Source organism: Gavialis gangeticus, unplaced genomic scaffold, assembly GCF_001723915.1.
Source record: "Gavialis gangeticus isolate Ggan-Ray unplaced genomic scaffold, GavGan_comp1, whole genome shotgun sequence".
Lineage (NCBI taxonomy): Eukaryota > Metazoa > Chordata > Crocodylia > Gavialidae > Gavialis > Gavialis gangeticus.
Window position 1 is genome coordinate 54,516,152 of NW_017728994.1, and position 25,373 is coordinate 54,541,524.

The 25,373-nt window shown below is 43.3% G+C and overlaps 1 protein-coding gene across 3 annotated transcripts in view; it reads left to right on the forward strand.

The window, feature by feature from the left end:
• ACSL5 (acyl-CoA synthetase long-chain family member 5) overlaps positions 1 to 25,373 on the forward strand; it is a 38,606-nt gene that overhangs the window by 6,017 nt on the left and 7,216 nt on the right. Inside the window, exons 1-16 of one of the 3 annotated variants that reach the window (XM_019502802.1) lie at positions 713 to 766; positions 3,611 to 3,699; positions 11,493 to 11,667; positions 12,378 to 12,486; positions 14,044 to 14,108; positions 14,198 to 14,299; positions 14,732 to 14,831; positions 16,130 to 16,308; positions 17,653 to 17,685; positions 17,926 to 17,977; positions 18,641 to 18,714; positions 19,776 to 19,853; positions 21,006 to 21,140; positions 21,742 to 21,876; positions 22,752 to 22,847; positions 23,834 to 23,906. In XM_019502802.1, coding sequence (XP_019358347.1) covers positions 11,512 to 11,667; positions 12,378 to 12,486; positions 14,044 to 14,108; positions 14,198 to 14,299; positions 14,732 to 14,831; positions 16,130 to 16,308; positions 17,653 to 17,685; positions 17,926 to 17,977; positions 18,641 to 18,714; positions 19,776 to 19,853; positions 21,006 to 21,140; positions 21,742 to 21,876; positions 22,752 to 22,847; positions 23,834 to 23,906 — 1,387 coding nt within the window. In that variant the 5' untranslated portion in view covers positions 713 to 766; positions 3,611 to 3,699; positions 11,493 to 11,511. Of the gene's footprint in view, positions 1 to 712; positions 767 to 3,610; positions 3,700 to 11,492; positions 11,668 to 12,377; positions 12,487 to 14,043; positions 14,109 to 14,197; positions 14,300 to 14,731; positions 14,832 to 16,129; positions 16,309 to 17,652; positions 17,686 to 17,925; positions 17,978 to 18,640; positions 18,715 to 19,775; positions 19,854 to 21,005; positions 21,141 to 21,741; positions 21,877 to 22,751; positions 22,848 to 23,833; positions 23,907 to 25,373 lie in introns of those variants that run through there. The other 2 variants (XM_019502801.1, XM_019502803.1) reach the window with 2 other exon arrangements.

Genomic DNA, 25,373 nt, shown 5'->3' on the forward strand with positions numbered 1-25,373 from the left:
GTATCCTATAGCATGTACTTTCATACATCATGATGTCAAGGGTTTGACAAAGGACACAGAAGTATAATTTTGCTCATCTGCCAGGTCGGGAAGCTGAGTTAGAGGAAGTGGTTTACCCCAAATCAACAAGTAGGTCAGAGGTAAATGGGGAAGAAAACATTCATCTTCCAAACAAGTCTAGCCCATGGCCTCATTTACCTTGCCGTCTTGAAGAAATGAAATTATTTGGAATCAATAGTGAAACAAAGCAGTTCTGTTTCTGTCCATGTAGGCACCAGTATTGCAGAAAGAGAATACCCAAATTGGCTTAAAAATGAAAATTTGCAAGGAAAGATTTTATATCAGCAATAAGTAGCTTTTCGCCAAATTGGGAACTCAAATTTGTGAAGGACTCCTGGTTTCCAGTAGTATTGGGCCTCAGCCAGTTCCACATGTGTGTCACTATGAAAATTTAGGATAAGCCCCACGCCAGGTACAAACATTCACGTGCCAACAACTTTGACAGAGAACTACAGACTGAGCAAGCACTACCTGCTGGCTTATTTGCTTTCAAGTAGATAATGCAGCAACCCTTAACCCACTGCTTGAATTTCTAGAGCTCTGTGTCCTTAAGTTTCTTTGCATAAGCATTTGTCCTAGTCATGCTTCCTTCCTCGCATAAACCCCTCCCTTCTGGTGATGACAGTTTGTTACACAGCTGTTCTCCTAATGCACACAGTGCATGTCACTGATTTTAAAGGCTGGCACGCAGCTGTAAAGGACACAGGTATGTATTTTATTCACCCTGTTGAAGGCGTGAAAGGCTGAGGTTTGTGTCTGTCTCTGACCCACTTTGCTCTCTTACACAAATTTTTCAAGTTCAGACAATAGGGCTTGTGCTGCTTTTATTTATTACTTAGTCATTTTGAGGGATGGCTGAAAGTGGCCCAATGCATTTTTTTGGTTTGTAATCTAGAACAGTGGTTCTCAACCTTTTTGGATCCATAACTTCTGTGACTGGAGCAGCACCTGCTTTTCAAACCCAGTTCATATATTACAGGGCTTACCTCCTTTTGCTAACAAGAATCATAGTTATTAGGGTCGGAAGGGACCTATTAGACCATCGAGTCCAACCCCCTGCCCTGGGCAGGAAAGAGCACTGGGGTCAGATGACCCCAGCCAGGTGTCTGTCCAATCTCCTTAGTAGAGGTAGAGACCGTTCAGGCTGAGACAAGCCTCAGTGCGGCTTAGTTTATCTGCTTATCTCCTAGCATTGCTCAGCACCTTTCAAAAATCTGGCATCACCCTGGTTGAGAATCACTTATCTAGCAAGTCGATGTAAGAAAACACACAAGCCTGCAATGCACAGGCCACTTCTTAGGGCAGAGAGATATCACATCTGAAACATTTCCAAGCATAACAGGACTGACGCCGTTTCGAAAGCTAGCATTATGAGCCACCAGACATACCTTCAGCCCTGTCACACCCTCCCTGGCCAAAGCACTTCAAAATCTCTACGGCTGCCTGCAGCAGTATGCTCTCTGTCCAGGGAGTGCTACGGGGGCCCTGCAGCTCCCAGCCCTCCTCCCCTCTCGCCTCAAAGGGCAAGGGGAGCAAAGCAAACTGTTCTGCTGCTTGCCTCTGCTCTCCCCAAGCGTTGCCTCCCCTGGCCAGAGCCAGAAGACTAGAAACTACCCTCTTCCCCTTCCCCTGCCCCCAGTGGACCCAAAGGGACACACAAGGACTGGCCAAGCAGAGAGTCAGAATCCAGGCCTGGCCCCAGTGGTGGGGTGTTGTAGTGGGACGGTGAGAATATGGGGTCTACAGCACTGCCCTGGGAATGCCCCCAAGAGCCAGGAGCCCCAGGCCTCTGGGACCTGCTGGCATCACCACTCCCAGTATTTGGAGGAGGAAGGATACAAGCAGCTTGCAGTGGAGACCTACTTGACTGTGGCTACAAGACGGGGACTCCACTCTGCTCCACTCCCTTTCCCTCTCCATGTACGTGTGCGGGTGATTTGGGGGGGGGCGGGGCACTATGGGATACAGGAGGACCTAGCCATCCCTGTCATACCGCACACATGCGCAAGGAGCAGTGAAGTGTTTTAAAATAGTGCCACATTCAAACAGATACTATTTTGGAGTGCTTCAAATGTACATGTACATTTGCACAGCTCACTTGAACAGCATTTGAAGCACTTCAAAACGAGATCTGTCCACTGCCTTACGTGGCTGTGTGACTAAAGCATTATGAGACGTGATCATTTTATTAAGAGCATGGCTGAGTAGGCAGAGAAACACAAGGATTTCTATATTGGGGTATATTTTCTCTTGTGAATCCACTGCTCTAACATAGGGGTGGGCAAAATGTGGCCCACGGGCCAGATGCAGCCCGCCAGGCCATTCTATCTGGTCCGCGGGGTCCCTAAAAAAATTAGAAAATTAATATTTATCTGCCCTGGCCTCCCGTCATATGGCCCTCAATTGCTTGCCAAAACTCAGTAAATGGCCCTCTGCCTGAAATAATTGCCCGCCCCTGCCCTAACATCTTGCGGCTGCAGTAAACAAAAGGGCATCCATAGCATAAAGGGTGGGTATAACACTGGGAAGACAATGGGGCCCAACTCTTCACTTTGAAGACCCAGAATTTGTCCCCGGGGAAGAGGACGTCTTGCCACAGGCGTAGCAGGGCAGCTGCAATGCCCAAGGCAACCCTGCCTGCCGTACTGCTGATGACAGCAACTATTACTGTGCCCCACCCACAAAAGCAGCACTTGGGTCACCTCCACCCACCCTTCAGTGACACTGTTATTGTGCTGTGCTGGATCAAAGGACTATCAAAGGTTCAAAAGTGCACAGCTCCTAAAGAGCACTTTGCAGTGGAGTGTAGGGACAAGCTATTAATAATTTGGTTGAAGAGCCTGGGGGAAATGGGTTTTCTCACCTCCAGGAAATGGTGATCACAGAGGAACAGCCCGCACAGGCCAAGTACAGACTGCTATAACAATAAGGGACACAGGCTTCCACCTGTACTGGTAATTGGAGTACATGCTTGTAATTCCTGAGGATATTGCTATGCCACGTTCAGGGAGAAATGCTCCTAACCACACCCAGCATATTTGTTCCTGTTCATATGGGCCAGACCCAGAAATGCAGTAGTGAAGTCCCATTGAGGTGCTCCCAGCAGCTACTTTTAAGCACACCAAGGACACAAGTCTCCAAATTAGCTATAAGAAGCTTTCCCTGGAGTCTTAGCAGCATAGATGGGAAGAGAGGGAGATAATGCTCAGGGCTACTGCTTTCCAGTGTAACACTAAGCTAAGAATGCTTCAATAGAAGTAGTTTTCTTTTTCCTGCCAGACTATCATTTGGTTGTATTGATAATGTGCGATAAGGAAAACAAGCTTTAAACACAGAAAATTAAGGCTCAAAATAGATAACAGGTGTTGTCAATGAAAAATAGTATTAAAGGAAAAAAAAAAACCCTTTAACTAGCAAATACCCAAAGCTTTAAAAAACAAAACAAAATAGTGAATTAGTCACCTATTTCTTCTGAACTATGTAAATTTAGTCTCCTCCCTAGGAAATACTCCTGCAATTACTTAATGGCTATTAAACTCCTCCCTTCCAGGTTCAACCTTTTATGAGATCCTTTCCCAGAATACTTTTTTGATTGATTATTATTTAAACTTGGGTCAGACAGCTAACTATAGTCTTAAGGTGAGTTGTTTTGTGGTAAGTGGTTTTGTTCAATAAGACTATTATGTGTTTTTTTTAATGGGAGTTGGGTCTAGGTCTTAACCTTTTTTGTAAGCAATGCTTTGCTTTCTCTGCTAATGAGAATGTGATTGGTTATTGTCACTTATAATAGCTGTGTGTGTATATAATTAGCTCTAAAGGTATTTCTTCCCCCCCCCCCCAAATAAAAACTCACAGATGTATAGGTATCCTATGCTGTTAAATCTGAGCTCTTAAGTGTTATGCTTGTAAGATTAAATCCTAACATTGGAAAAAGTTAAACAAAACAGCTTGTTGCACCAAAGCCTTGCAAGTCTAATAGCTATTATGTTCATGGAATCCTTCTATGTCTATAAATGAGGTACTTTATTACTCTCTTAAGTCTTACATTCATTCACAAAACCTCTTACAATTCCCACATATCTGTTACTTGAAGACTCTAAAACAAATTAAAAAAAAATCAGTAACTGTAATGCTCCAACCTTTGCTGTGCTTGTCTAAAGTAAGACTGATAAAGATACTACAGTATTTAGAAGTGTACTACTGTATGTTGCAGGCAATTATATAATGTTAGCAAGCTCAGGAAATATGGAATTGTGCACAAACTCTTTAAGAACTCCAGGTATCTAAAAACTTGCTAAACCTGTTTCAACTGATATGAGTTACTACCTGAGTTTTCATACTAGTAAACTTTCACAGTAAAAAGAAGTTTAAAGGAATGCAATCTAGCTTCCTACTGATGGTATATGGTTCAAAGTCAGGTAACTTAATTTTTCATCCTGAAGCTGTTTCATTTTACGTAGCCTCCAAACACTAAGCTTCTTGGTATTCTGCTTTACTTATCTTTAAGATATCTGCATTGTAGCCTTCTCCACTGTTCTAGCACTCTGAAGTCTAACACCCCAAAGATATAAAGTCAAAGATGTCTTGCTTAGCACCCACTTGTACAGCAAGAGCTATCTCAACTACTCAAGGCCAGACATTAAAATTCTGAGTAAAAGAAGAAAAAAAAAAAAAAAGGGGGCATTCACACCCTTCCTAAGGCTAGGGTGGCATTGACCTCCCCTACCCCTAGCTGCTTACAGCACTCTTAATGATGATATTCAAAGGACATCTACTCCGCAAAGAAGAGTCTAAGCATAAGTACAAAGATCTGTGACGAGTAACTTTAAGCCTCTTACGGGAGTAGGCTCACAGATAACTTAAGATCTTAAATATGGCACTCTTGTATAAAAACGCTTGGAAAGGGCCTAGAAGGAAATAACCAAGTGTTTAAATATCTTACTTCCATTAGGCTAATATTATACTGATGTGAACTGCAGTGTCCTTAGCTAAGCTCCCCTTGCCTGAGGAATTGCTTCCCTTCTCTATTAACAGCTGCACTGTGAGCACTTCTAATCTTTCAAGGGAAAAGCAATTGATCTTGTAGCAGGGTGCCTATACACATGGTCTGGGGCACGTTGGAGCACGTGTAGAAGTGCCCTTAGTAGCTTTACAGCCAGGAAACGGACAGTGAGCAAAATGACTGCTCTCCTACTTGCTATGGCTCCCTCAGTCTTAGCTTTGTATTCATTCTGCCAAGCTCCTTGGTGGCACACTTCCATGACCACCCAGATACTAGAAACCTAATAGGCCCAAATCTGCATCTCATGATAAAAAGTCTCTCTCACTTAAGTGGTAGTAGGATGGAGAAAAGTAACTTGTGTAACAGGTAGCTGTCTTATTAAGCATTAATCTACCCTGATACTAGGCAACAGCATTACTGGCCTTCATACTGGGAACAAATGTGTTGCCACATGATGGCCAATCCAAGGCAAACTGTAAAACCAGAGTCTCCGTTCATATGATATTCCTGTTTGAGGTATTCTACAAAGGCTCAAGTTGCCCAAGAGATTACTGGGTGAGGGAAACTGTTCTGTTAACAAGTTTCTCACTGTCTTTTTAAATTTTAATAAAAGTGCATAGATGCTTACCTCTGACCCCTTCTAATTCAAGGTGAAGAGACTCCCTTTGGTAGCTTATGTGGTATTGTATGACCTGCATCGCTTATTTGGTATCTACCAGTGGGATGGTTACAAGTCAGTAACACAAGCTGTGCTGTAAGGAGAGCCAACTACATCCTGCTAGTGTTTAAAGCAAGCTTCCAGATCTAGAGTACAACTCTCTTAACGTTGGAAGCACTTAAAATGAAGTAAAGTTGCAAAGGAGCATGCACTGCTCTAAATGCTGTTGTAACTGGTACAACTGTAATAATACTGCTGATTAAAAGCTAAGCCTTTGCACTCCAATTCTGGTGAGCAATATCCCTGACCATTGATCAGCCCAGACAATCTCAAGTGTACTTTTATCTCTCTAACACCTTTATTGCACAAGACCACTATCTGAGATTGGCAGTCCAAATGTACAGCGTGTCAAAATCGGTAGGACTTCGAGGTGCTCAACCTCTTATGCAGGGTCATATCCTTGTCCTGCTAGGAATCACCATAAGACTTTCCTGTGACCTTTAAATCTTGACAGATAATAACTGCATCTAATGTTGCTTGGCATGTGCCCATAGAGGCTTTGATTCTAGTGCTACATAGCTGGGGGTTTTTTAAGGTTGCCTCCATATTTGTGTAGTAAATGTCTGAAGTTGGACATCTAGTATCTACAGAGGACTAAGCATGGAAATGTTTTCTCCTTGTTCCCTGTGATGTGTCTGAATACTGAATCTAGCTGGAAGCACTGAGTATGCGCAAAGGCTTTTGGTCTTCCAGACAGTGGGGGAGAGACTTTGGCTCTGAATCCCCCTAGCAGATCTTCTCCTAATGCAGGTCTGAAGAGTTTTCCTGTAGGCATCCCACTAGATGAAACCTGTGTGTCAAGAAGGGATCTTTCTTTCCCTTGACCAGAATTAAGTATAGCAATGGCAGCTAAATTGGACTAGCCAATGCACCTTGCTTTCTTCAAACAAGTTGGCTTTTGATGAAACTGCATACTCCTGCGACTCTCCGGATATGATTGTGCTGAGAGCTAGACCTTTAATTAAAACCTGACAAAGGTCAAGTGATAGACTAACTCTAGCATAGGTTCATGACCTGACTGATCCAAAGAGCAAGTGGTAGGGAGAATAGGGTATCTGGTGAGGAGGGAGACCACAGAGGCAGCAGGAGGCTTGTCAGTCTGCTGGCATCAAAACCCCACAAAGGTCCCCTAATGACAAAATGGGCCTCCAGTTTCTCTGTGCTGACTTTAGAACAAAATGAAGCGCTTATTGTCTTGCAGGAGATGCAAAACTCTTCCTCCAGAATGACAGGTATCAGTTGGAGCAGCCCTTGTTCAGGGTTGGGGGAGATCTGGGAGCAGGAACACTTATTCTGCTTCCATGCAACACACCTGATGCATTGTAGTGAAGGGGTAGGGAACACGTGGTTCTGCTAGACCCAAACTACTTGGGGATGAAACTCTTCCATGCATGATGCCTGAAATAAGCTGACTGTACACTTCCACCAGCGTGGAAGAGTTTACAGTTGTCAGGTATGCACTTGAGGGATATTTAAATGACTCCTTCAGGGATCATTAGTGCTCTCGTGTCTGGCCCAAGGCCTCAGCATTGGGCTAAAAACTAACTCTGCCTGGACATACCTCTGTCCCCAAGGAGAATCTGTCCAAGTCTCTTAGCTAAGAGTCTGGGGGTGGAATTGATGCAGGCTTAGACTAGTAGAGCTGCCTTAGCATCAGCACTAGCTTGCCATACCTGATTATTTTTATATGAAACAGTGGTTCCTTGAACCAACAGCTTAATTTATTTTCCTACTCCTAGTTTATCCTCCTACCCTGGAAACAATGTATGTAGTGGTTAAGAATAATCTTTTGATCTAGAGCACTTCAAAACTGGTCTTTTTCCCTCTTGAGCCAGTTAAGCCAGCTGCAGACTTAGCAGCTCTTAACTGGAAGCCAGAGTGAAGTAGCCTACATGGATCCTGCAACTGAAGTCTAGTCCAAAGAAATAAGTAGTGAAAGTAGGACATGGAGAAAATGTCCTATATCCATCCCTTCTATAGGCATGGCTCCAACATATGTCAGTAGGAATGAAGTCTGAGCAGCAAAGGTGCCAAAGCCTCTCAATGTATCTTTAGAGCGACAGTTAGTGAAGGTTTTGGGGATTCAAGGATCAAACATCCATTTATTTCAATAGAGTTTGGTATTTATTAAAGGTAAAATCTCTAATGTGGGAGGACTAAATTTAGTCCTCCTGTCATTTTTCCACTTTATTTACTATTAATACTGCAGTCTGACTTGGATTGGTGTTCATAATTAATCGCCTAAGGCAACTAGAGAAGTGTGCCCTTAGTGATGCCTGTGAGACACCTCTAACTCTAATAGGATTGTACAAGTGTGACCCAGAATGTGATGCATTGTTCCAAAAAACACAATATCTAAAACACTTCCTTTAATTGAATAAAAATGATGACTGGGTGTGTCTAAACATTAACTAATGCACAGTAATTACACTGCATTAAGTTTAGCATCTGCAATAAGTACCCATTTTAATGTGCCGTAATGGGCACTACTGTACATTAGCATATATGGATGCTTTTTTATAGTGATAATGCATATTAGACTAAATCTACTGTACGGCAGCGGGCAAAACCCATGCCAACGCAATGTGCAGTAGATTTGGTCTTCTGTGCATTAAGCATTTCATGTAGATGTGCCCCCTGGTAGGTAATTTACTGGGTACTGCCCTAACTTGGAAAGATTAAATTCCCAAAGGGTAAGCTCTGTAACTTGGTTTTTGCTTGGGTATGTTGAAGAGACGATCTCTTCTTAATGACCTCAATTACTTAATTTCAGGCTACTATGTGAAATTGGGACATGACATGGGTGCTATTCTTAAAGATGTGGATTAAATCAGTTCATATATGTAAATGTGCAGTTACTACAGATGCTTGCAGGTTGACAACTGCTTTGAAACAAAACTGTTCCATCAAATTTTGACAGTTCTGTTCGAGCTGTCAACATTAATAATGTGTATGGTGACTCTGTTCTGGTCTCTCTCTTCCACCTCTCCTCACTGCCTTGCCCCATATTCAGTCCTGCTCCACCATCCATTAATGCATCTTGCACACATGCACAGTGTATGTGTGGATGATAAAATAACCCTCCTCACCTACTAGAAAAATCAAAGCAGATGGGGCAGGGGGTGGGGGAGGGAGGACCGCATAAAGTTGTCCTTTTTTTGGTCAGTTTAAAGAAGAAAGGTATGCTTCAATACCTCTGTTTATGCCAGCAGGGGTGGGCAAAATGCGGCCCGCAGGCCATTCAATCCGCCTGCGGGGCCCCTAAAAATTTAGAAAATGGATACTTATCTGCCCCTGGCTGCCTGCCATGCAGCCTTCGATGGCGTCCCAAAAACTCAGTAAGCGGCCCTCTGCCTGAAATAACTGCCTGCCCCTGGATGGCATCTTTGCTTTGAGAGGCCTGGAATATTCTCCAAGAAGCATTAGGGTAAAAACTCCTAAAGTTGGAGGATGAAAGCCAAACACGTCACTTCTGAAATGCATCTCATTTGGCTGTAAACCTGTCAGTAGGCATGTTAGCAATGTGTCTGAAACTCTTGTCTCCTCTCCCCCCTACAATAATTGCTTTCAGAGATGTAACAAGGAAGTGTTGCTGCTACTGCATCCTTCAAAATTGTGCCACAGTTGCCTGCCTGTAGCTAAGCTACTGGTTGTTGTTTTAAGGTAATTTTAAACTCTAGTGCTGGAGCTACAGACCAGTGCTACACTAACTGGTGGCACACAGTTGGGCTAACCCAAAAGAGAGTAACTGTTAATCGAGTTCTCCTCCAAGGAGGAGACTAGATGCTGTTTATAAGTACAGGACAGCACATGGCAGCAAATCCAAAAATACTAGGACAGCTATGTACAATCCTGTTGATTTACTAATTAAATATCCAGGAAGAGTTTGGCTGAAAGAAGCTAGTAGCTAATTAAAGCAAATTTGGGTTAGTAGTGTATACCTGAGGGAACAAACCTACCTTAAGTGTTACTGCATGCACCACTTCACAATATTATCAGGAGAAATCGGACGTTGGCTATTTTGCTCCTGAAGGAAGTGTTGCATAAAAAGTGTGCTGGCTAAGCAGTGCTTGTAGGTCCACATCGAGATCTTGTCCGTGCAAAATCTAAGTTTGCTGTAAAATAAGCTGGGTTCTGACTTCAAGCCCTTCCCCTAGCTGCTCTCTGCATATGTACAAATTGTTTTGAGGAGGGAAGTAGTGTCCCCGTTTTAATAGAGCGGGTTTTGGAGGGGAACGGAAATAAAGGAATTGCCTGCCCACGGTCATGGCAGTTGAGAAAAGGAACTAGTCTCCTTGCTAGCAGCCCAGAGCCTTGTCGCAGGTTTTGCATTTGTACAATGAACAGTGGCTGCGCCGTTCTGTATTGTCTGCAGAAAGCTATTAACCCTGTAGTGGTATCTTCTTTAATGGGTTGTAAGAGTGTCTAGCCTGTGAACAGGCAAAGTTTTATTCCCATATATTGCTGTCTCTTTTTTTCCTTCTGCCCCCCGCCACTGGCGGTAGGGAGCTGACCCTGTGCTACCAAGCTGGAAACTGCTGCTCTAGGGGGCCCAGTCCTTCCCAGTGCATAATCCTGGCAGCTTCTGAAGTGTCTCCTTTGAAGCCTATGTCTTGCTTATAATAGTGTGGAACAGCTGTCCTAGAGTCCCTTTTCCTTTTTTTTTTTTCCCTCTCCTCCCCTCCCCTCCATTTGAAAGACTCTGAACACATGGCACAACTTGCCATGTTGGCATCCTTTCTCACTGCTGTGAGACGTGGACCTGTCTTGGGACAATCGCCTTATCAACTTTCTAGCAGGTGTTTGGCCGAGATGCTTCTCATCTATGTTTGCTTTCAACACAATGCTCCTGCAACAAATAATTAGTCTGGCATTCATCCAGCAGGGAAACTTAAAGTTGATACTCCAGCTAGTGAATTACTTAAATCACCAGGTTCCCTTGATCCTTTCTTCCAGAGAAAAAGATGGAGCTTGGGAAGATGTGTATCTCCTCTTTAGGAGGATGTATGTGGTATGTGCAGCTCTACAGCTCCTCCAGATCTTTCTGTCTTAGCTGAAGACTTGAGCTGACCTGTCCCTGTAACCAGAAACTTGCCTATAACCTCTCAGCCTTCCTGACATATCTCTGCTCTATGTTTAAACTTTTTAAACAAGCAGTCTTTAGCTGTTGCTGTTGCTTAAGCTAGCTTCCCTCTTCTCCACCCCAGTGAACACCTGGCTAAGCCTTGTGGTTCTCATCTAAACAGGGAAGTGGAAATGTTGGACCACTCTAGTCACTTCACTGTACTGAAACTACTTTGTTCCTCTTCACTTCAGAGTGAAACCTGTCCTAGAGTCAGAGCTCTAGAAAGGAATTTCTTGGCTGTTTAATGCTGTGCAAAAAAAAATATTCATAGCACCAATATCCAAGGAACTAGCCTACTGGGCCCCTAGCATGTTAGTGAAGCTTCCAGTTTATTCCTAGCTAGAGAAAAATGTCTGGTATGTAATGATGCACCTCATCTGCACCTGCCTCTTCATAATGCTAGATCTACCCATGAGTAGAATGGGGGTGTTGTGCAATATTATGGGGCCAAGACAGTTCTGGGGCAGTCCATGTTAAAGTTCATAGTACTCAACTAAATTCAAAATAGTAAGAACCAAAAACTGGAGGTGCTTATGGGAACTGTGCAAGCTAGTACTTCCTTCTGACCTATTTGTTTCCCTTTCCAGGTCCAGAAACCTGATCACAATGATTTGGCTGCTACAGTTCTTGTTCTCGCCACTCCCAACACCGGCACTGATTGGCCTTATTACCCTTGGAGTGATGATGTTCCTGTGGGTGGCAAACAGACCAAAACCTATTATACCTCCTGTTGACTTGAACAATCAGTCGATAGGAATTGAGGTAACTCATTCTGTCAGCGGGTAGAAAAAGTCTTGCTTTTCAGTGGAACTGAATCTTTCTTTGGGGTCAAGCTCTTTCAAACTAAAGAATTCTCCTTGTTCACATGGACTGAATCAAGGCACTGGGAAGCCTTGGGTCTTCCAGGAAGCTTGTCTGATCTCTGCAACTGGCATGTGATTGCCCTAAGGGCGGGGGGAGTGGTGGCATGGAAGCCACTGAATATCGGGTTTTTAGCCAATAAGTATTGTCTGTATTACCTCTCCAATAGGAGAGGAGCAGTAATGTTGCTCAGTAAGCATTACCAGGGTGGCTGTTGCTGTCTTTCTGGGATGTTGCTCGTTTTTAACGTAAAAAAAAAAAAAAAAAAAAAAAAAAAAAAAGGTTGGTTCAAGAGTTTTCTGCTCCACAGCCAACCTCAAGGAGAGCAATACTTCAGATGCTGGTGTGTGAATAAACATCAAGGCCACATGACTTGGTGCAGAAAAAGGAGGCATGTCTAAACTAGATCCAGTTCTAATAATAATCATATGAATGATTACTCTGAGTGCATTTGACTAATCCCCTGTGCCCCCCAGCACTAACTGGATCTAAAACTGGGATCTAGTCAAAGGCTCGCCTTGGGGAGGGCAATGGAGAAACTAATAGTTGGACATGCACTTATCCTGCAGTCGGCTTCCCTGAATTAGTATTGATTTCTGTTCTATCCCTAGGGAGCAGCTAGAAGAAGTGCCATCTTGCCAGATAACAAGTTGCTTTGTTACATCTACGAAGATGCCAAAACCCTGTATGAGGCCTTCCAAAGGGGACTACATGTATCTGGTAAGCAAGATACCAGCTGTGCTTGCATGTGTATGAAGTCCAATTCTGATCAGCATGTTTCTACAACTTTTGGATCCAAGGCTAGAACGAATTACTCTGATCTAGTCCGGCCTGGGCTAACTGTTTTTGTTTTGTTGTTTTGGCTTTTTTTTTTCTTGGACCTTCCCTAGGATGAAGGCTTTGAGATTTGACTATGCTCTCATCAAACCTGGGTGTTGAGCCAGAGATTTGCTCTAAGTGTCCATTTCACAATGTCAAATGGTCATTCTCCATCCTTGATGCCTGGCTGGTACAGACATTTGACCACTGTTTGCAATACAGGCATGGGAGGGAGAGGAGAGAACTTTTATGCTAGTATAAAAACAGATTAACTCCTGAGCTAAAGACTGACAGCCAGAACTCTCTCTATGGAGCAAGGGAACCAGTTATGCATGATGCATACAAAGAGCACAAATTGCTCGTCTAAGTTCCCCAGGTAAAGAACGAAGTGCATGATGCATCTCCCCTATGATAAAGGGGACTTGTATAGTGATATTAATCACTAAAGCGGAGTAAACCTGTCTATAGCCTCAAACTCTCAGAAATGATGGGTCAACTGCTACAACTTGCCCGGCTAAACACGTGCCTGTATTAATCAACATCTCCTTAAAGGACTTCCATCCTTACTGACTTCAGACAGGGTCTCATCTCTTTATTTTCAATCTTGTTCCCTGACTAGAATGGATGGTCCAAGAACATGATTTAAAATACAGCTTCCAAAAAACGAATCTAACTGGAACACTGGACTTGAAGCTTGTTACTGAACTATCATATAAAATGTATCTGGAATGCTACACACATGAGACTGCACTGGCTAGCTGAATAAACAAAAAATAGCTGATCAACTTTTTTAACATTTGTGTAAGGTTTAACAGACAGGCTAATCAAATTTAATCCTGAGGCTGATGCTCTGCCTCCCCATGCAATCCATGGGAACAACTATCAGCTTATTAATTTTGCAACTGAGCTACACTTTGAACAGTCCCCAGAGTTGCATGACAAGACTTGCTCTGACTGAATATTTTTAGACTAAGGGGTGGAAATGCCCTTGCTTTATTTCTCACTTGGAAATAAGCATGTAACTGCTTTCTGCTGCAGTGAGGGACTCCTCTTGGATTGCCCTTTTTACCCCTTCTCATAACCAAGCTAAGTGGAAGCCTTTCAGTACTGATGCAACGGTTAAGCAGGAAACAGATGCTGCGAAAGTCTCTTGTTGGGATGTCCAGAAACGTACTAGTCATACTGCTACAGTCCAGCACAAGCCTTGGCCTAATGTGACCCAACTGAAAATCTACAAGCGCCTCTCTTGGGTTATGTCGCCGCACTTGAAGCGAATCTCCTGCGAGGTCTTGTTTTCTTACATCTGGGTTAAAGATTCAAATGCGCAAGTAGTTCTGTTTGCATGTTCTAGTGGCTTTGTTGCTGTGTTTGAGAACCTCCTATTAAGTGTGGCAATGGCCTGTTATGCAATGTGACTTAAATGAAATGCTTGTAACGTTTTTCCCACTCCCATGTTAGGAAATGGACCATGCTTGGGCTATAGAAAACCAAAACAGCTGTATCAGTGGCTGACTTACAAACAGGTTAGTTCCACTTTCATTTCCTTAAGTAGATGAATTCTGCATGTTGTAGCATTTTCTTGGCATGAGTACCACCTGTGCTATTCCTATAGGTGTCAGAAAGAGCTGAATATCTGGGATCGGGGCTCTTGCAGAAAGGATGCAAATCATCACCAGACCAATTTGTTGGTATCTTTGCTCAAAACAGGCCAGAGGTAAGCACTGGGGAATAGCCTGCCCACTTTATTTGGAGGGGGCCAAATGAAATAAAATAGGGTGGCTCAAAACTAAATATTTATCAGCTGAAGCCCAATCTGAACTAACTACACTGACTTCGCTGTCTTTCTAACTCTCATTGGTTATAGTTAGTCCAAGTAACTCTTGATTCACCTGGAACAGACAGTCATCTAAGTCATGACTGCTGTGCAGGCTCTATGCGTGTTCGTAATGTGTATACCCATGAGGCAAGTCCACAAGATGTTAAAGTGCTCTAGTACCAGCTACTTTGTAACCAATTTTAAGATTCCTAAAGGGAAGTATGTATTTTGGTTGTTGTGTTTTTGGGGGGGGGGTGTTGTTTTGTCTTTTGGTTTCTTTTCTCCTCCCTTTCTCAGTAACAAAGCAATTATAACTCTTGTTTTGTGCAGTGGATCATCTCGGAGTATGCCTGCTACACTTACTCAATGGTTGCTGTTCCGCTCTATGACACTCTGGGGCCAGAGTCCATTGTATTTATTGTTAACAGAGGTATATTCTTTTTTTTTTCTTTCCCTTCATGATTTAGTTACTCCCTCCTAAATGCTTGTTTTCTGAGACACTGTTGCATTTTGCACTAATAAAACAGAAGGGCCATGCTGTCTACTAATCCTAGATCTAACTTCTATCTTTGCAAATGTCCTTAATCCTCAATTGGTCAGTGCCAAGCTGTTTCCCATGCTGCTTTCTCAGACTTGTTTAACTTCAACAATACAAATGTCATACCATTGGGATTCTTCTTTTTAATGCACTTTGTACTATGACCTGGTGACTCATCTAGATGGAAAGGACAACAGCTCCCCTCTGTCATGTGAAAAGGAAGAGATGGAGGGAAGCTGATCAGTGTCTGACTGTGTAAAGCATCCTTCTCTCTTCTGTTACAGCAAGCATTTTATGGCTATAAATGCTAAACTGTTAACTTAAATCCCCTGGTGCTGAGTACATAACAAATGGCTGAAAATAAGCCTAAAACTTAAGGCCCTATTATCCTGTAGTACTACTTGCTTTTAATAAAATGACCTGCAAATCCTTTAGCCTAGAGGAGGAGGAAAGGGGATGAAAGATGGCCTGTGATCCCCACTCTTGAAGTCTTCCCTCCCACCTGCCACAACTTTTTTTTTTTTAATCTGTCAAATTTTAACTTAAAGATGATGACCCTTTGATTTATTCACTAATTGGGTATAGGATTTTTTTTAACCCATATTCTAAAATTGAATCAAATGGAAACCTTGCAACAGCTTGTCTCTTGGGACAAAGCTGTAATTTAATTAGGTTAACCTGTGCCTGAACGTGTCATGATAACACAGCAACAGAACACTAATGAGGAACTAACATTCAAATTAATGAACTCACATAAGGTTTCTCTGAAATACAGAAGCTAGGGCTAAAACTAAATGCTAGTTTTAGTTGTTTTTGGTTGTTTTTTACTGTTGGAATTCTTAACCTTGGATTTACGGGGAAAAAACCCCAAAAGGAAGCATTAATGAGAGTTCTAGATATACTGTAAATTAGTTTTTATGCAACAGAAATGTGTACAGACTCTGGGTTGAATCCACGTGTACCCAGATCTTCATGTGAACGCTTGCTCCTCTGTGAGAACTTTTTTGGATCCATGTTAATAGCACTCATAACTTTTAAGAGCCTTGAAGGTGTTTAAATGTATGCCTCTACCAAATCTAAGCTCAAGCGCCAATTAGCCCTTGTCCTCTAACTTCTAACACTGTCAGGTGAGACTGACCTTGAGATTGGAACAAACCTAAAGTGTTGGGTTGTGTGGGTCTCTTCTGCAGCTGACCTCACCACCGTGATCTGTGACAAGCCTGAAAGGGCGCAGGTCCTGCTAGATAACTGTGAGCAAGGGAAGACTCTTGGACTGAAGACTATCATCCTAATGGATCTCTTTGACAATGAACTCAAAGAAAGAGGAGCCAAAATGGGAGTGGAGATTCTGCTGCAGCAGGAAGTTGAGGTATGCGATGCTTCATGGTCCTTTCCTGGGGAAAGGTCATTCCAGTACTTGCTCATAACTCTTGGCTGCATCACACAATGCCAGTCTTGGCTTGCCTCCTGCTTCCATAACAAACAACTAATAATTGCCTGACTAAGGATGGTGACGCTGGGACTGACCGACTCTAATTCCTAATACAACTCTGTTCCAGTTTAACTGCATAGATAGTGAAGGGGCTTTTTTTCGGTCACCAAGAGTTGCTGTGAAGAGGCCTGAAAATGAGTTAGCATTGACAGGCCCTTTAATCAATACTTGGGGCTGCTAATTCTATGTGCTTAACAAGCACTTGTACATAGGTTTTTACTAACTACATAGCCCACATTAAAGGTTAAATGAAATGCACTGTATAAGTATGCATTTCTTCTTGAGGAAAATATCTTTGTCACTGTAGTCACTGGCTTGATAATTAAGCTGTTCACTGGAGTAAAATTTGGCTTGTTTGAGATCAGAACTCTGATCTGAAATGCCTCTAGTTTGGCTCAGTCACATGCTACTGTAAGGCACTATGACTCTAAATGTCTGAGCACAAGATTTCTATTAAGTTTCTTCCTGCCCACCCCTGGGCAAGTAAGAATTGGTACTGGCAACTTATTGGGAGGTGAACTTTGCATGGGAGGATTTTCCAGCCTTTATAGGAAGCAGATTCTAAATGGAGAAAACCGAGTCTCTAAATTTTGAATCCAACAGACTTTCAAAAATAGCTAGGATGGACACCCCGTGCATTTTGTGCAGGGGATAAACAGGGGCTAGTCAACTTTGAGCACCCTCCTTAGTGGGCGGACAGGGAGCCAGAGTCTTAAGGGCATTTTCTGGACACCCACTTGACCAGACTTGATCACTTAAATGGTTGTTTAAGTCCCCCAAATTCTACTTGTGCATAGGTTGGTATTCTATATAATGCCTATCTGTGCACCTAGATAGAGGGTTATGTAAGTAGGAACAGAATGCCAAATAACGCATAAGTAGCACTTTGGGGACATGGACAATTAAAATATGGCTGTCCAGGTATGCAGAAAATGGAATACCATCCTGAAAATCTGTCACGGCTACAAAGAGCTGGCTAGGCAGACTCCCAGATGCCTGGGGCTCTGGAATATCTACAATAAAGAACACTATGTGAAAGATGGATAGGAAGCCTGGTGGAAGTGGCAGAAAAAACCCAACCGCTTAAAGGAGGGCTCAACAGGAAGTATAAAGAAGGGACCCTGATACATGCTAAAGAAAAGCATGCCTTTTACCTGCTTGCATAGCATTTACATGCTGCTAACTGTGAAATCTTTTAATCTCTTTTTTTTCTGTACACAGGAGCTGGGCAAAAACAACTGGCAGAAACCAAAGGTAAGTTAAACATGGTGATCTGGCTGATAGTTATGGGTGCAGACGTACATAGTGGCTGCTGTGGGTGTAGACATTTTGTTTGTAAACTAACAGCTGAAATGCCATACTCCACAGTGCATCTGAATACGCCCACTCCCTTCCAGGAGAGGTCCATGCTTGGCAGCAGGTTTTGGGAAGAACAAAGTGTACTCTGATACTGTGGTCACGCAAGCTTAATGTTCTTGTTTCTCTGTCTTCTAGCCTCCCAAACCTGAGGACCTTTGCATTGTGTGTTTCACTAGTGGAACCACAGGTACATTTTTTGCATTTAAACTTGCAGCCCTAACTGCAAGTATTGAAAAGGAGGGGTGGGAGGAAATGTCCGTACAGGTTCCTTAATACTTTAGCCTGCCTTCTTGCAAGGAAAAGGGTTGTTGAATGCAAAGATGCTAAATGAAAACTAATTCCTGTTTGGAGCTTGGCATTAGGAAGTTTGTTTAAACTTTTGGCTTGCAGCAAGCACTGACCAATGACTAAGTTTAACACTGCTATAGATCAGGAGGTTTTTAATGAAAGAGCAAGCATAGGCCAGACTTCTCACTGCACATTGTAGCATAAATCCATTTTGGTAGATATGACTTGATCACTAAATCTGGCTGAAGGTCTCTGACCTCTATGTACAAGCTATACCTTGGCTGAAGACTAGCCAAGCTAGATATGGCCAGCAAGAATGCAGCCTATGGGCTGTGCAGTCAATTAAAGATCTAAAAAGTATCTTACCCAAAACCAAAAGTCACTTTGAAGCGGTTTACCCAAAAATCTGCTTCATGTGTTGAATGGGAACATGACAGACTGACCCAAACAGTGAAAACACAAGGCTTGTATTATACAAGTGATTGAGCTGAATGCAACAAAAGCTTTTAGTCTGGATACCTGGGAGTGGTGGCTATAATTAGTTTGCCTGTGACCCTTACAGGTGACCCCAAAGGAGCCATGATAACCCATGAAAATGTTATAGCAGATGCTGCTGCTTACATCAGAACTATTGAGGTAAGCAAAAGTGCAAAGGATGTTAGTGCTTAAACTCTTGGACAGGTCAGGCTTGTTGTACAGCAGGCCTGCATTATAAGACCTGCAACACATTGGGAAAAGCCCTTGAGTCCTGGCTCTCTGTACTACAAAGGACACCCCAAATAATACCTGGACTGATGCTGCTAAACAGTAGTTCTCAATCACTGTGCTGAAAAGGTTTTGGTTTGTTTTGTTCCCCCATCCCCAAAGGGCGTTGCAGCAGCCAGGTGTGCGGGGTACTTTTACCTGGTACAGTCAAACCAGCATGGGCTGCAGCATAGGTGTATTCTCCTGTTTCATCAAGCCTTTCTGACCATCTTAAAGCAGGTAGGAGAGGCAACTTGTGCTGCAGCCCTTCTCAGTCTGGTCACCCCACGCTCCTCCTGGAAAGAGTCTTGCAAGATGGTTCCACCTGCCATGTTCACTTCTATTTCTGGGGGAAGAGTTCTCTGATAAGCCAACTTTGAGGCAGGAGAGCACTTGCATGCTGTGGCCCTTTCTGGTTTGGCTTCAATCAAAGCATACAGGACAAGTACTTGGTGGCAGGGGTGGTAACACCTAACTGAGTGAGAACCACTGAGGTCAGTTCTCAACCTGGGGGGTTGCCAAATTCAAAATGGCAAGGTGTCCTGACTCCAAATATTGAACCTAGGACTGTCTAGGAATTGCTTTGAAGTGGGAGTAAGATGCCACTACTTGAAGGGTCTGAGGTGATGCCTAAACCTCTTTGGTTCTTCCAATAGAAAACTGCTTCCCTAGACATCTGAAACAATTCAGTTACATCTAGTTCCATAGCATCCTGGCTCCAACACGAATATGGGGAAACTAATAAAGCTTTTTGCCCCTGTTGGAATAAAAAAATGCATGGTTTAATAAGCATACTTCATTTCAGTGCTCTTTTTAAGGCTAAGCAAGGGGGGAGGAGAGGATTCCAAGACCTCTTTGGTAAAGGGTGAAGTGGGCAAATACTACTTTGGTTCAACAGAAGGGACACGCCTACAACACAACTTATTTTCCTGTTTTTTACTATTTTGCTGTAGGGTATGTGTGAGATAACAGAATTGGATATTTCAATATCCTATCTTCCACTGGCTCACATGTTTGAGAGGGTAGTGCAGGTAAGTGTTACTAATTCATGCCCTTGTAGCATTCAATAGGAAGCTCCTTTTCCCTACCACTTCCAGTAGCATTGTAGTAGTCTTTGGCTGCAGAAATAGTACTAAGTCTGGCTCAGAATTGTTCTTGGTGTCCAGGAGTCTGACACCAGGACTGTGTAACAGGAGAAACTAGCATAATGTACTGTTTTAATTCTTTCCCTGGCTTATTGCACCTTTTTGAGAAGACTGATTGATTTGAGGATGTTGGGGTTCCCTGCCCCTAGTACTTACTCTGAAGATATGAGGCCTGTCATCTTTCTAAACTAAAGACCTCCTCTCCAATTACTTGGAGGCCTAGCCTAGCCACGTTATGAAAACAAACTAATGCATCCTTCATATCATACCATGGTACTGCAAAAACGCTTGTAAATTCCTAGCGGTCGTAGGTGGAGCAAACCTGTTATTAAAGCAAAGTAACACAATACCTGATGCTCAAGCGTATGATAGCACACTAGGTCAAGTCTTTCATAACAAGGGGTGGGGGGGATTAAAAAGTAGTATATAAGAAAGCAAGGAAGAATAGTACAGCATGTTCTTGAAAGAGGGTGTATATTCCAGACCAGGTCCAGAACAATCCCATTCAAAAACTCCACTTAACTTACACTGCTAAGAATTTGGGTTCCACGTGTTCTTGGATTAAACCTTCTTTTTAGGCTCAACACTGCATTTCTTACAACTAATTGGTCTAGGAATCCTGATTCCTAGACTGAGTTGAGTTGCAAAATCCTCGTGTCTACCTACAAATCCTTTTATAAGGAGAAATATTCCTACTGCGCTGAAATTGAGGATACCTTCTGAGGCTCAGTTCTAAACCTTGGCTTTAGCAAGGCCTTGCTCTTTCTTTGTTGCATGGCTCCAGTGTTGCCTTGCATAGAACCAAGTCTAAGAACTTAGACCAAAGCTAGATAGTATTGGCTAAGATGCCAACCAGTAATAATGAGGACAGAATCATCCAAGGTGAAGCTTTCCTCATCTTCAAAGGTGCTGCAGAAGTACAGCTTTCCTGATTTGTTCTATCTGCACTAATCTTAAAATCTGTGAATTTGGTTACGATTAATTTATAAGGATTTGCAGGATTGGGCCCATGGTGTGTGGTTTTTGTCTCATTTCTAGACTGTATTGTACACCTGTGGAGCAAAAGTGGGTTTCTTCCAAGGAGACATCAAACTGCTAACTGATGACATGAAAACCTTGAAGCCAACACTGTTTCCAGTGGTGCCAAGACTGCTCAACAGGGTGTATGACAAGGTACTCAAAGCTGCTCTGTAGACAAGCTAACAAGAAATGGAGAAGTACCAGAACTACTGCAAAATGCAACCTAACAGCCACTTCAATTGGCCCTTTAGCCTCCTTTTTAAAAACAGCATCACCAATTTGTCAGAATTCAGAGTTCAAGTCCTGCACTGGCTCAAATGCAGATCCTTGGCGAGGCTCATCCTTTTAAGGATGAGGATGTCCCTGTTTTAGTTGAAACTAGCTCAAACTGGGCATGAAAGCCCATTCCATAATTCAGACTTGAATGTAGGAGTGCCAACTGCATGCATGAGACCTGAAACTGGGGTGGTGTGCACCCAACTGCATCAACACAAGTATGCATGTGCAGACATAGCCATGCCCAAGAAAGGAGCACACTAAGGAGACTGCCAGCTGGCCAAAGCCTAGACCTACCTTGGTTTGCAGTACTCCCTTATGGTCACAGTTAAAATGTTTTTTTGCTTAGCAGTAGTTTTAAGGTCCTATGATATCTCCAACTAAAGATGGACAGTCTTGATTTGATGCTGGCCCACTCCTGTACTCTTAACAAGCAAAAGATTCAGGTGACACTCATGGAATGCCTCTTCCTCTACAGATACAAAGTGGTGCATGTGGCTCACTGAAGAAGTTCTTGCTAGCAGCTGCTGTGGCTGCAAAAACAGCTGAATTAAAGCAGGGCATCATTCGGAACAACAGCATCTGGGATAAACTGATTTTTAAAAAAGTCCAGGTAATGCAGTGTGAGCATCAAATACCAGTGCACTATTCAGCAAAGTTCAAAGAAGGCTGGATAAGCTTACAGCTGGGCATGGGAGGGCAAAGACCTTTCCCAAAGGTGAAAGGGGTCTTAAGCTATACTGCTGGAAGACTTCTATGGACCAAGTACAAGGCTGGAGGGATTATGTAGCACTAGGGAAAAGGAATACAGGCCTTTTGCAACAAGACTACAGCAATGGCACAGGACAGAAGTAAAATGCCAGTCATGCAGTGACAGATTACTTGTCTTTCTCAATATACTTCTTGACTGTAAATGTTCTGCTGTATCAAACCAGGATTTGATACCTACTGAAGAGCCAGCTAATTAACATGATGCTAAAGCATCCTAATGAGTATAAAGGAGGCATGGATGAAAAAGTACCTGGTAGATGCTGAATGTAGCTCTCAAACTAATATTGGTTCCTGTTTAAAAATGGGGAAAAATGCTACCTCCAACTTACAAGTCTAGATACTCTATGCAATGGTCTCCCTAGGGTCACTTGTAATTCTGGCTGAAATTTGTTTTAGCCTTCAAGAATCTTGCCAAATTCCCCATGATGTGGGAGTAGACTGGCCTGGACCAGGAAGCTCTTGTGCTGTACTTGAACATGAATCTTCCACTTGGTCTCATCTGCTACAGCATACATGCTTCACAAGCCGCCTTCATCTGGATCTAGTAGCTTTCTGTAGCTTAGTCTGAGGTCTAATGTAGGTTACTATTGCCCTGGACGGGTAATTCCTAAAAGGAGAGAAGTAAATGGGGAATCCCTATACTTCAAATAGGGGATGCTGCAAGTTCTTGATGCCTGCACGGACTGGGACCTACTTTACATTTCTCTTTCCTTGTAGGAAACCATGGGTGGGCAGCTGCGTGTGATTGTAACAGGAGCAGCTCCCATCTCTCCCACTGTCATGATCTTTCTTCGAGCAGCATTGGGGTGTCAGGTAACTTTGGACTTGGAAGATGCAAACTTGAACACGTTTATCACATTTCACCTGCCAGCAGTGCCAGTATAGCTCAGACTGTAGGGATTATGGCTTTCTGCATGAGCCATGCATGTTTGTTTCCCTGGATGTTCAGCAGCCAGTCATCTCATTTGGCAGACAGAGGAAAAAAAAAAAACTCTTAATGTTTTTTTGCAGAAGAGAATAAAACCTTGGTACATCTTGAACTCAAGGGTACCTAACCTGCTAATCGACCCACTTAAAATTACTAAACTACTTTTGTAGTGGGTTTTTTTACTACTCTTCTGTGAAAAGCTGTATAAACAAGCTTCAACAAACACTTTTGGTTAACTTTTTTTTTTTGCTTGCTGATCAGTAACCTATGGAAAGCAGCATAACTCCTTCCATTCTGGAGAGATGCTTCCAGCTAGCCTTCTAGGTTGCAAGGCAGCATAGGAATGTGGTACAGTCTTGCGTGGTGGTGGTGTGTAGTTTTTGTCCTGTTGTCAGGCAGCTGAACTTAAGTAGTTCTTGAGCAGGGTTTGTCAGCAGGAATCCATCACTCCTCTTTCCCAAGAGTAAAGGTGGAAGTGGCTTTGGAAAGGGAAAAAAGAACTAAGCCTTTTGGGACTCTCTGAAACTGGAGATAAAGGGATGAAGTCCTAAATTTCCCAAGAGTCTGGGATTAGGGTAGTGTGAATTCGGGCCATGGCATCTTCTGTTTATGCTGTAAAATCTTGCAATCCTCTTGTAATTTGTTGGGTGGTGAGAGATGCAACCTTCTAGGAAGCAAACTGGACCTTCTAGTCTGCAGGCTAATACTAGTCTAGCAAAGACCCTTGATGCCACAATGCAGGATGTTTGCCCACTGTCCTGTCCTGGCAGTCAAGACTGCAGTAACACTGAGGACTGACAGCACTCAGATCACTACTGTGTGCTTTTAAGGGCTTGAGCCAACACTTAGAAATGCTTGTTCTCCTGTCCAGATCTTTGAAGCCTATGGTCAGACAGAATGTGCAGCTGGATCTACAGTCTCAAATCCTGGAGACTGGACAACAGGTATGGTGGGATGGCATTAGCTATGCAGTGGCAGAAAACTGTTTCTCCAAGGCTCAAATGGCATTCGGATCTCAAACTCCATTCAGTTGGAAGTTGGGTGCCCAACTCCCAGAAGTATTAGCAAATGGCTTAGATTTTTGCCATGTAAGAGGAAAGCATAAAATAGCTTGACTGTCACAGCTGGGTACCAATTACTGCTGGCAAGTCACAAATTTTGAATCTCCCTCCCCGCCCCCCACCTTGGAATGAATGCCTACTATTCTGGAAAGCCTGTCCTTCAAAAGACTGCTGAGCAGGTGCTGTGGCACTAGAAGACTTATCTTGAAGAGCAATGAAAGGGTTTACAAAACGGTCAAAAGTAAAATCCTAGGCTCAGAACTTTTTGCACCTGTCCCCTTAATTGAACATCACTAAACTGCTACAGCTTCTTCTGAAAGGCCTCCTGTTTCCCATTGCAGTTGGCTGACTGAGCAACAACATTCATCTTGGCATCTTAAAAGGGCACTGCCATGGGGGTTCAAGAACCTTGCTTTGGTCGACTGTCCTAAATCTGGGGGTTTTAAGCCTCGCAAGACCTCTTGACATCCAGGAAATTATTTAAACTTATTCTTTTAATATATCCCTGGATTGTATAAACTTGACCCAGAGGCATTTGAAACACTCGCTAAAATGCCTCATCCACCTGAGTTCCAGGGGGAGAACTGAAGCATGCATAGTGCTCAAGTAAAAACTTCTTCACCAGGTTGAGCTTGGTGAGAAGCAGATGCTTGATGAGCAGAATTCCTCTCTCCCACCTAACGGGAAGGACCAAATTACAAATGGCTGTAACTGAAGATTAGCTCTGCATTCTTTGATATAGAAAATCAAAGCTAATCTGCTTTCCAGCACTAATCAAGACTTATGGAGAGCAGGCTTAAAGCATCATTCACTGCCAGTACTCCATACTTTGCCCCCCAAATGGAAGGAGCCACCCTACAGCAATAGAGGGCCTCAAAAGCTTTATCTGGTTCTTGAGGCTAAGTCAGTTTCTACTGTTAGTTCACCTCACTAACAGTAGAAACTAACAGGGATGTGGTAGTCATGGGGGACCTGAACTTCCTGGACATCTGCTGGGAAGAGCAGTCAGCCAGGTCTGAACACTCACGTAGGTTCTTAGAGTGAAGGACCTCCATCTAACCCAGGAGGTGCACAGCCCCACCAGGGGAGATGCCTTGTTGGACCTAGTGCTGGCCACAGGTGATGACCTGGTGAGGGGGCTGCGGGTGCTCGACCACCTGGGCGACAGCAATCATCACCTGCTGGAATTCACCATCCAGAGCAAGGTGGCCAAGGCATGCAGTAAGGCAGCGGCCCTAGATTTTAGGAGGGCAAACTTCAGCAAACTAAGGAGGATAGTTGGAGAAGCGCTGAGGTCCCGGAGGGGAGGGCAGCCAGGTGTCCAAGGAGAGTGGTCGCTCCTTAAGGAGA